The following is a 12,059-nucleotide window of genomic DNA, read 5'->3' as shown; positions in this document are numbered from 1 at the left end:
AAACACGCCTCTCTCTGGTGTGTGTAACGGCTGTGCACACAGATAACAGTGCGTGAGCACCGAATTGAATTTGCCTCTTCCAGCGCTGAAATGGTTTTAAAATCTACTGAGTGTGTAAACTTGCAAGACTAAACACGTGCAAATGATAACCTTTCACCTATTGCGGTTAAACATTTAAACTAGTTCAGGGTTTGCTGTAGGCTAGTCCTAGTACAGAGTTCCTCTGAGACCCTCCACCTCCCCCAGCTCCACCTGCCTAGATCTGCTATGTCTACTCATGCGGCAGCAGCATAACAGCAGCGTGTCAGAGTATCTATTAGCAGTAACAGGTTCATAATTGCTCTGGAGCAGCAGCAATAATCAACAGCAGCGTAGCAGATCTAGTCCACCAAGACCAAATACATAACAGTGCAATATTCAATATTTATCCTGTGATCAAAGCTGAATTTTCAGCATCATTACTCCAGTCTTCAGTGTCACATGATCCTTCAGAAATCATTCTGATATGATGATTTGATGCTCAAGAAACATTTCTGATTAATATCAATGTTGAAAACAGTTGTACTGCTTAATACTTTTGGGAATCCAAAAAATATTTATCAAATTGTCTTCAAGATTTTTCAGGATTCTGTATAGAAAGCACAGAACAACAGCATTTATTTGAAATATACATCTTTGTAACATTATGTGTATTTATGATAATTTTTATCAAATTAATGCATCCTTGCTGAATAAAAGTATTAATTTCTTTCAAGAAAAAGAGACTTTTGAAAAGTAGTGTATATGATTGGGTTTAAAGGACTTGTATATGCAATGCTACCCTGGGATGGATGGAATTTCATTTTAAAAGGCCGAGAGGGACGATCTTTACCTGATTGCTCTTTGATTATTCTCTGTGCTATCCTGTCAATGGTGCCCAGTTTCTGTGTGAACATGTCCAGATAGTCGCCCATGGCGGCAAACTCAATCGGCCGTCCTCTCAGTTTATAACCACCCGTCACATACTTCACAGATTCCCCCATTTTAGTCAGCAGAGCCAGGCCTTGACGCTTATTCAAGTCCTGAAAAGTCAAGCATGCGGTACATCAATTCTGTCAAATGGCCACAAAAAAAAACCACTGTGAGAAACTACACAAACCATTTACAATTCCTGTACACTTACAAATTTACAAATGATTCCTTAAATTGATATATTCAGTTGGGACTCAGAGTTCACAAAACTATTTAGAATACCTTCAAAACAAAATCCTAAAGATTATTCAAGTCACGATTAAACGGAAGCAGCAACAGGTCTTTTCTTCTGTATTGTGACATACATCTGAGTGAAACAGATTGTAAGTAAAGATAGCAAATAAATGCGAGGGGCAGAGTTTAAGCAGACTAAACATGCATTTAGAAAACACTTTTTTTCTTTTCATGCCGACTTTAACGCACTCACCTTTGCTGAGAGAAATGCATTGAAGTGGTCGTTGAAAGAGAGCACCGGATGGTCTGCCACGCGCTTGAGGAACTTGTCCAGTGCCTTTTTTCTGGTATCCACGAACTCCTCTGAAAAACGGTCCACCACTCCCTTCATTACAAACTTCTCAGGCAAGGGCTAAACGACAGCATGAAGGAGAAACAACATCAAATGTAGTCGATCGCATGCTTTGAAATAACCGGTTTTAGTCAAAAACAATCCCTGCAACATTAAATAACTAGTTATACAATGCACAAACGCTTGAAACTAATTGGTTTGCGAGTAGAGCTGTGGAGGGTTTTCCTCTACCTACTGGAATAAGGTGGGTGGGCTGGCTTTCCTCTAGTTTGTTCCTCAGCCAGTCGAAGTCCTGGTAGCGTCGCCTTACCGAGTACTCAGGCAGGTCAAACTCTGTCCTGGTGGTCTGTCGGTCACGCAGAAGCAAACAAGCGGTCAATAACAACTTTTTTTTAAGGCAATTAACACTTGTATTCAGCAAGGACACATTAAAATGATCAAAAGTGACAGTAACGACATCTATAATGTTACAACAGATTTCTATTCAGATTAATACTGTTCTTTTGAAATTTATATTCATCAAAGAATCCTGAACAAAACGTATCAAAGTTTTCACACAAATATCAAGCACAACGGTTTTCAATATTGATAATAAGAAATGTTTCTTAAGCATCAAATCATCATATTAGAATGATTTCTGGAGGATCATGTGACACTGAAGACTGGAGTAATGATGCTGAAAATTCAGCTTTGATCACAGGAATACATTACATTTTACTATATATTCACATTGAAAACAGTTATTTTAAATGATAAAAATATTTCACAATATTACTTTTTTTTACTGTATTTATAAAATATGATTCCCACACTTTGAACTTCCATGGTCTTTCATTTCTAAAGGCTTTTTTCTAAATGATGGTTATCATGGCATGAACGCACATTAAGTTGAAATACTAAAACTCCACTTAAAATGAAATGTTAAATATTAAAATAAAAGCTAATTTAAATATATATTAAATACTATAATAGTACATAAAAAAGTATGACTATGTTCTTAACCCTTTTTCTTTTACAATCCACAAAAAAACAGTAATGAGTTTATAAAGGGCTGACAGGGAGTGACTCTGAGACGCAGGTCACTGAGGTTTGCCTTCCTGGTTTTCATTAGCACCTATATATGACTCTGAGCTCCAGAAAGTGCCACCGTGAGCATGTTTCAGGTCACAGTGGAAGCAGAACGAGTCTGCAAACAGTCGCCACAAGAGCTAAACCACTACTTAAGCAGCCTAGCCTGGTTAAAACCAGACCATTCTCAGTAGTAACTGCAGAGCAAATCTAAATTTGCCGGTAGTTTGTCTGGGTTTTCCCAGGCTATAAGCAGCCACTTTAACGCAGTGATTTACAGATACAGTCAAACTGGAGCAAACTGATAGTTTAGGGAACAACAATTCAGATTAAAACCACGAAGCCACATCAACCAACGAAATCTGTCTGAAGAGGCTTATCCTTCATGCATCTGTAAGTTTTAAATAACTGCACGAATAAAGTCAAGAAAGGGACCGTTTGCCCTCTGACCTTTGTGCAGACTCTGTAGGTGATGTATGTCTCCATCGTAGACACGTGTTTCTTAGGATCGTCTACAGTCACAAACAGGTCTCGTGTTTCTCCGTCCAGATCGTCGTCGAGCTGCAGTCGGTTCAGCAGAGATGAGGAGGAGGCGGGGCTTGATGTATCTACTGGAGTGCCATTGGGCAGGCTCAGGTCCTGGGGGCGGGGATAAAAACCTGACTGACTTAATGGAACAAAACTGATATTTTATATTTGAAATCTAAACGTGAAGGAATGTCGGACAGAACTCAAAAAACCCTACGAATTAAAACAAAGAAAAGTTCATTCAAACAGATCTTGTTGGTAAATCCAATAAATGTTAGACAACTCAACCACGACTTACACAATAACCCCTCAGTGCCACATCTGCAATTATAGAAATACCATATTCTTTTAAAAAAATTAACCACCTTAAATATTATGTACAATTTCCTATTCTGAGACAACAGCAATAGAAAAGGTCACTTACTTTCCATGTGATATGTAGCCATATGTACCAAACCATGCATTTGGTCATTTAAGATCACAGTAATACAAGCAGCAAGACGTGTGTGAAGCTCTGAAATAAGACTCAGTGCTGTAACACGGTCGCATTAAGCCTAAAACTGTGTGTACTAGTACATCATACCCAGATGACATTTTTAAAGTGGTTTACATTTCACTCATAATTTAATTGGATTACCAAAAGGTAAGATATTTTTAGGGCTATTTATTTAACCCACTAATTTGGTACATTTCCTAAAATAAAAAAAATATTGATTTATCGCTAAAATAATGCAAATGAACAATTCATGCCTCTTACTCAGTGTTTTTACCTTTCCATTAGTGTGTAATTTAGCCGTTTATGCATGTAAACAATCTGAAAAGTTATTGTTTTCAAAGCACAAAGTCCATGCCAGAGTGAGTGAATCTCTCCAACAGAAAACAATGGGGATTTCAAACCATTTTCAAGTGCAAGAAGAGAACTCAATTCTGTGTTCTTGGCTCATATATAGTGCCGCCTCATATACAGTATATATATATATAGTGCTCGATACTGAATTCTCTGAGTTCTCTTTCACGACTTCTTGTACTTGAACATACAAATATACAAATCTATGTCAAAACATCCTCGTAAACAGTCGGTTTTGTCTTAAGTGAACGCAAACAGTTGAGAAATGAAACGCGTGTGTAACAGTGTATTGGATGAGTGCATTTGCTCTTAAAGTGACAACAGCCTAATAAACCTGCTGCCATCTCTATATAAACATTAATCAAAGAACAAAAAAGAAAATCGCTCACTGATCTTGACTGAATAACTTTAAAAAAGGATTAATCTACATTTTATTTGTTCTTTTATTACGGTTTACTTGTCTTTAATAATGTTTGACATGTATATTAGTTAGTCCAGTTGTTTTAGCTGTGGTGTGTTTGTTAAAACCACAGGAGAATGTTCGTGTTTTGAAGGCCGCTGATTTCTGTTCATGGTATTCAGCTGCAAAAAAACATTTTGCCAAAAGACAGAGAATAAAAGCTTAGTTCTGTCAGGAAACTCTAGATGGCACAGGCTGATGAGCCCTTACCACAAGCTGATGATATTTACAGCGTTAACTACTTGGCACATGTCGCATCTGCAGCCAATGAGCTTGCTGCTCAACAATTAAATGTCTGGTTATCATTCACTATAGCAGTTTGCAGCTAAACCCCTCCACCTTCCCCAGCTCCACCTGTATAGATCTGCTATATCTATTCTGCCAAGACCAAACACATTGACATGGTCATTTCCATTAGCATGCTATAAATCTTCAGAGAGTTGTCATGATAGAAATATGTTTGATATAAATGTTTAAAAAACATTTTTTTACCTTACTGGAATTGAAAGTGGGAATCGATAAGAGTCAGAATCGATAGGCAGAATCGGAATCGCTAAAATTAAAACGATACCCAACAAATGAATGACTGATTTACCTGTGAGAAGGACAAGCACAAAGCAAAGCTTAATGTTGAGCACTGATTCTAGTAGACCGACTGAACAAAACTATCAAATATTACAGTCTGATGCTTATCTTGGAAAAATGGTTACTATTTCACTTTAAAATAAATTTTAAATCAATAGTAGGCAGTATGTATTATTCAATTTCAAACACGTGTCTCTGGAGCCTTCAGTAACTTAACTCTCCAGTCACATGACACAGACAGCTTAACTACACTGTGAAGACTGTGACATTAAACATCATCCTGTGTTTGGTCTTACGAAGTCTTTTGCATGTCACACTACATGATAAATCACTCACAACCATAGCGCACAAAACTGACATAGGCTTTAAAATGACATTTTCAATAAAAAATAAAAAAAAGTTTCAATTGTAATAATATTTCACATGACTGTTTTAGTTGTATTTTTGATCAAATAATTGCAGACTTGGTGACTTTTGAACTGAATTGTATATATATTTCTCATTTGACTTTTTATTTTTAAAGGCAAAAAACTAATTCACAACATGAAACCTGCAGCAAAATGTTGGAATTGCATAGAGCGAACATCCTATTTTCAGATCCAGCATTTAGGAAACTGTGACAGCTTTTTCCTGATCACATGCCCACTGTTGAGCTCTAAAACAAGTTCTGGCCTTCGTTCTGCTGAGCTGACAGACGAGGGGCAGAGCACAGCCCTCCTTCACACAAACATTCACATGAATTCACAGCCCGTGTGACATACAAGATTAATACAAGTGCAACACGCCTCTCATCTGTATGACATTCCCAAACAGTGTTTACTCTCAGAATGAGCAGACATGATTTTATGATCAAAACTCGAGAAGAGTTGGGGAATGTCGAATGTGCTACAAAATAAATTATGAACAGTGAGGCCTGTGCTGATCTTAGACCTAAAGCCAGAGGAAAACTATTCCTCACTCGAGACTGAAGGTGTACTTCTGCTTTGTTCCCTTTCTTCAGTCCACAGAAACTAACAATTTAGTGTTTTTGTCAAAGTTCATGAACTTACGGTCTGGAGTCACACACAGTGTGTAAACAGACAATTTCACTCGTGACTAGAAGAATGACTGCAAATCAGTCAAAAAGTGTCCGGACACTTCAGCCACACTAAAACGTATCAAAACAAGTAGCATTTACTTTAAAAATCAACATGAAAACAAAATGGATAATTCTTGTTTTTGTTATTAATCATTTATCTGTGCACATCATTATTGTAAATTCATGAGGCTCATAATCTTGAATCAGAATATCTTCCCCTCCGCTTGCATCTCTTCTCTTCTCTGATGATGAGGGCGGGGCAATAACCTGTCAATCACAGGAGATCCACCAATAGCTTTAGAGAAACAGAGCACACGCACTACTTGTGGTCACTCAGCTCGGAAACCTGTGAACTTCATCGCTGTTACAAACCTGAACACCCATAACTCAATGTTTTCTTATGCAACCATATGCATGGGAGTTTCAAACAATAAATGATGACAGGAAATTAATTCATAAAAGGGTCAGTCACAAAAAGCATCGCGTTTTAAAGATTTTTGCTATTTGTATTGTCAAATAAAATACTAAAGTCGTATGGATACTAGGAAGTTGTGAAAAACACATCAGTGAACAGATTTTTGAGCTTTTCTTCTGATTCGGACCTTCTTGTTTAGATTTATCACCATAAAATTATTGCCATTTCAGAAAAAAAACCTGAAAATATCTAAAACTGTTTCCAAGGAAACTGGATAAGATACGGCAATTATCACAAAACAGTGAGTTAATTATTTACTGGTTTTTACCAGGAAAATATGCATTACCCAACATGACAGAGGAACTGGCCTCATGTGTCATCCTAACATTACATTTACACTAGCGCTGCAAGATTAATCGCTAAAAGATCGAGAACTCAACTCAAACACACACTAAATTCGGCTTTGTCTATTAAACCTTTGACGAGTACGATCACAACGAACATTCAGAAGGCAGTTGTCGTATCATTACCAGTCTTACAATAACTCACATTATTACAGAAGAACTGGGATAAAAGTTTATAGTTGGGATAAAAACACTGATGTCTACGGAAGCAATGAAACAAGTGAAGTCTTTGAGTGAGTCGTTGAATTATTCACTCAAGATATTCATTCAACAACGCTGATACATCCAGTCACTTAAATTATTCATTTAAATTAATGTACATTTTTTTTAAATAGACTGCAGCAATTAACATTTGTCAAAACCTCAAGTAAATTACATGTTATTTTGTTTACTTTGTCTGTTCAGGATCGTGGGAAAACCGTAATCTCCATTCTCAATTTATCCAGAATCGTGCAGCTCCAATACAATTTATTATAAATATATTTTTGAAAAATCCAGTTTTCCCAAAATGTTTACAGTGTCAGAATCACAAACGCGAGTTTCTGCTTATTAACAGTAATACGCAAAGACACACCAAATTTGAGCAGTACAAATATTGCTGAATCTAAATACAGCCTATGTAAGCTTCCAATATTATTCCATCCATCTTTAATACTAATGAAGTACAGATAAAGATAAAAAGCTAAAATTATATAGAATATTATTATTAATATGAACTAAACAACAATTCCCAGCATTTACACTAAAATAAAATATCCAATAACAGGGAAGCCACAGTGCAAATGTGACAAGAGTGAAAGGTCTGTGAAAAAAACAATAAACAATGGAGTCGGAGAGTGTCTCAGCCTCGCTCTACACAACTCTATTGTACAGGAACACAGACATGATACACAGCTTCCACTGCACTCACACTCACTTTAATACTGCTGTTTTTATAATTCATCTATAGCAATGCTCCATCACAGGATACATATATATATATATATATACATACATACATGCAAATCCTTCTTTCTTCAATTTTCACCATAACTTCCCTTTTCCTTTGAGTCTAAATTTAGTGTCAGATTTCAATTTTTTTATTTTCTGCATGCAACACACATCATTATAAATAACTGAAAGCTTGGAGATCACATGAATTTAATTTCATACTCATTCATCAAACCTCTCGGCTTCTTATGCAAAAACACCAGAAAAATAGATATGCTGTTGTTTAGACTGTTGTACGTTATTTTTATTATGAGCAAAAAAAATAAAAATAAAAGCACTCTGTTCAACCCACAAACAAATACCGTGATGGTATACATCAACTATGGTATATCATTACCAATCAACAGCATCATACTGAATAATCACCATATTCATGGAATTTGCATGCAACATAGTACATGTCCATCGTGGTACAAGACCAATAAACCATGGTATTAATATGGTAAATAGATAAACAAATCATGTTATGGGTGCATGTTCAAAGACCACAGTAGCACTACTGTGCAGTACATATTCAGTACTCAAAAACATATTAATACCATGATTTATAATTAAAAAAACAACACTGGAAAAAAAAAGGAGTTGGATTACTTTGAAATGGTCTCCCTTCAGAAATCACAACTACATTTAAAAAACAATTACAACGGAATGGCAAGTAAAACGCATTGAATTAAACGTGAAATGTTAGTATTTTCTGCCTGGTAAAACGTACTCCAGTAATCTTTGTTTTATTTAACATTACAACTTCGAAGACTATTTTACACTGAATATGTCTATTAGATATTACCATGGCACCATTGATTAAAAAGCCTGGTATTACCACCATGGTGCTGCAAATAGATGAAATTCCACTGTTTACAGTTTGAGCTGGATAAACCTTAACCTGTTACTTGGTTTCCAGACACATAATGCCACTGTTCAGCTGGCCCGCGTCTCAAACACGACTGCTGCCTAAGTTACCCCGGGCTCCGCTGTGGGCTGTGGCAGTGTTCCCCGCAGACAGCGGGTGTGTGTGTGTGTGTGTGTGTGACGGGTCTCACCTTCTCTCCTCCTGCAGAAGCAGCACCGCTGCCAGGGTGGATCAGCGCATCTGCGCTGCGGCTCGACGCGCTCTCCTCGGCGGCGCACAGCGGGTGGCGGATGTCCTGGATATTCTTCTGCCCGGACGAGGCCAGGGATCGCGGGGTGCCAGCACTCATCGCGCCGCTGCTGCTGATCTCTGATGATCGCGCAGGTGTTTTTATTTCACTGAGGCAGCAAACATCTGTCAGCTGACCCCCACCGCGCAGAAGCGGAACTGCACTCATCAGCTGACTCGAAACTGCGACGTGCACTTCCGGAACACTTTCGCCTCTTTTCAAATTAAAAGTAATCGCTTCTTCTCTTAAAGTCCCCCTGTAGTCGATCATTTTATCCCTTAAAACAATAGACTGTAAAAAAATATGGACGTAGTGTCCGTGACGTCACCCGTAGGTTTCTGAAGAGCATTTTTGAAGCCTAAGGGGCCGCTCACATATCGCGCCCAAAAACGCGTCGAAAACGCTAGGCGCGCCGCGTTGTCCTTTTTTCCAAAGCGCTCGGGTGGTTGCGCTCCGGAGGCGTCTGTCGTTGCTAAGCTTGGTTCTTGTCACGTGACCTGCGGTGCGCTTGCGGCATTCTGAAAAGTTGAGATGTTTTTATCTCGATGCGGCGCGGACGCGCTTGGAAAAAACGAGCGCGTCGCACCGCGACCGCGTCGCTTCCATTATGAGCGCGCATACCGCGCGGCTACATTTGAAATAACGAACTTGCGCGCGCAAAAGACGCGATATGTGAGCGGCCCCTAAAGTGGGCGGAGCCGGCCGTCGCCATCTTGGCCTCGCGTCACTCCCGGATAACAGAAAATGGGCAAAGAGGCGGGGCGTGAGTGGAGCTGAGGAGCCTGGCGATCTGAAACCACAGGCTTGGAGGCAGTGTTGCCAGATGTACGATAATTATCGTATTTGTACGATAATTTTGACCTCTGTACAATGTACGATCAATAATGGAAAAAATCCTATAATGTACGATAATTTCAGAACTGTGTGACACTTCAAATGATGGTCGTTGTAATCATAGGGCTTCTCGTTGATCTAGCTGTGGATTCTACGTCTACACCGGGGGAAGAATGTGTAGAGAGAGGGAGCGAGAGATATGGGATGAAAATAGTATCTAAATGATTAACACGTGCAAGCACACTTATCAATGAACTTGATGCATGTTGCAGAAATGTTTTATCCATGCCTGTCAACTTGCGTGTGCAAAATTGAATGGATGTGTAGCAATTTGTACAAATAGAGATATTTTTGTGAATGTTTTCCTTTGTATTAGTGTATCATAATGCAACACAGAAGATGTGCATGTGTGGATCAGGTGACACGCGTGCATTCATTGACGTCTTTTCTGAGTCGATCTCATTTGATTCATTTGGATTTTGAGACTTTCTTTTCGCGGTTTTTAAGCATTTCACAACCCACACACAAACACCCACACACACACACACACACACACACACACACACACAAACGAATAGGCATGGTGCTAATTAATTATTAATGTGTGCACAACTACCCATCTATTTGACAAATTCACAAATGTGCGCGTCACTACATTTAAACTAATACAATACAACTTGTGTGTGCAAAATCCAAAATCACATGAATGTGCAGCATTTTGTACAAACAGAGTCATAGTGTTAATACAAAACCTCGATTTTGTATTAATGTAGGCCAGAATTTGTGCATGCAACAAGTAAGATGTGCATTTGTGGATCAGGTGCCACGCGTGCATTCATTGACTCGTTTCTGAGTCGATCCTATTTGATTCATTTGGATTTTGAGACTTTAATTTCGCAGGTTTCGCCTCCACACACAGCTGTCTGAGAAAACCTGCTACCACTAGATGGCAGTATTCTGCTAAAACAGACAACGGCAGCGTAATCAAGCGTTCTTCTTTATATTATATTTAAAACGAAAAGAGGCAGGTTTGTGTTTTATATTTCGTTTTGTTATAAATAGGCAAACGTTATGTGCAGTGAATATAATCAATACGCGTTGCCTGAACCACATTTGTGTGGCTATAATGTTTAAGATTTCTTTAAATGAAAACGAAAAGAGTTAGTATGGTGTTTTATAACATATTTCGTTGCCTAAAATATACACAGAGATAACCGGAGTAGCAGAGCGAGCTGAGTGACGCGCGCTTCGTCAGAAGGTGGGCGGGGTTAGGATTTCCCAAGATTTTCCAAGATGGCGCCGCCCATAAACGGCTTCAAACCCGTTCTTCAGAAAGTCTATGGGTGACGTCACAGACGCTTTGTCCATATTTTTTACAGTCTATGGTTCTTCCCCATTTAAGGCGCTTATAATGTGAGTGATATTGAAGCACCACATTTAGTACAAAATACAGGCATACCTTATTAATAAAGCATACTTTTATAGAGGAAAACAGATTACATCAGATTATGAACAACACCCATAGAGAACCATTAGAAAACGCTTAACGTGCAATAGCGCGTTGCATGTTCGATACGGTGTAGCTACTGAGTTTAAATATCACCGTCTTACTGCATTGACGTTAAGCCTTTTCTTTATAATATGCTCTATGGGAGAAAACTATATAGCCTACAGACAAACTTTTACTGTCTATGGTAGTGACACTAACTACCATAGAAATAAGGTCCCATGGTGGTCCACCGGAAGGGGAGGGACTTAGGCGCAGAAGTACAATAATGCGCATCATTCCAGGAAATCCCTATTAAACAGAAGATTGAAACGCTTTGATTAAGCATGACTTATAAATACACGACTGCCTTATTCTGTGTAAGAAGGCACATCATCTCACAGAAGGATGAGCTCAGCTGTCGTTATGAAGTGAGTTTGGAGTAAATGCATGTTATTAAATGTTGTCTTTTGTTGGATAAGAGGTTCATAAATGCTTCTCATGTTTGGAAAGATGTTTGACGCGTGTTGCTTTTTCAAATGCACGTTATAAGTGACTCAAACTCACAGTGGTGTCAGAGACATCAATGGTAAACTGCACATAAAAAATAATCGCAGCCTTTGCGATTTTAAAATCGCGATAAGCCATCTCGATTTAAGTGCGATTACATGTAAATTGCGATTACTCG

At 38.5% G+C, this 12,059-nt stretch overlaps 1 protein-coding gene across 1 annotated transcript in view; it reads right to left on the bottom strand.

Annotated features, from left to right (window-relative positions):
- The window catches only part of snx30 (sorting nexin family member 30), a 28,042-nt gene extending 18,609 nt beyond the window's left edge, over positions 1 to 9,433 (bottom strand). Inside the window, exons 1-5 of the mRNA XM_081354815.1 lie at positions 8,953 to 9,433; positions 3,056 to 3,244; positions 1,773 to 1,883; positions 1,439 to 1,597; positions 872 to 1,061 (exon numbers count right to left, since the gene is read on the bottom strand). Of these exons, the coding sequence (XP_081210941.1) occupies positions 872 to 1,061; positions 1,439 to 1,597; positions 1,773 to 1,883; positions 3,056 to 3,244; positions 8,953 to 9,321 (1,018 nt within the window). The 5' untranslated portion in view covers positions 9,322 to 9,433. The remainder of the gene's footprint in view (positions 1 to 871; positions 1,062 to 1,438; positions 1,598 to 1,772; positions 1,884 to 3,055; positions 3,245 to 8,952) is intronic.
- Between the last annotated feature and the right edge of the window lie 2,626 nt (positions 9,434 to 12,059).

This window comes from Scardinius erythrophthalmus (assembly GCF_964197995.2).
Source record: "Scardinius erythrophthalmus genome assembly, chromosome: 23".
In the NCBI taxonomy this organism is placed as follows: domain Eukaryota; kingdom Metazoa; phylum Chordata; class Actinopteri; order Cypriniformes; family Leuciscidae; genus Scardinius; species Scardinius erythrophthalmus.
The sequence above is the reverse complement of the archived record's forward strand: the minus strand, read 5'-3'. Positions and strand labels throughout refer to the sequence as shown.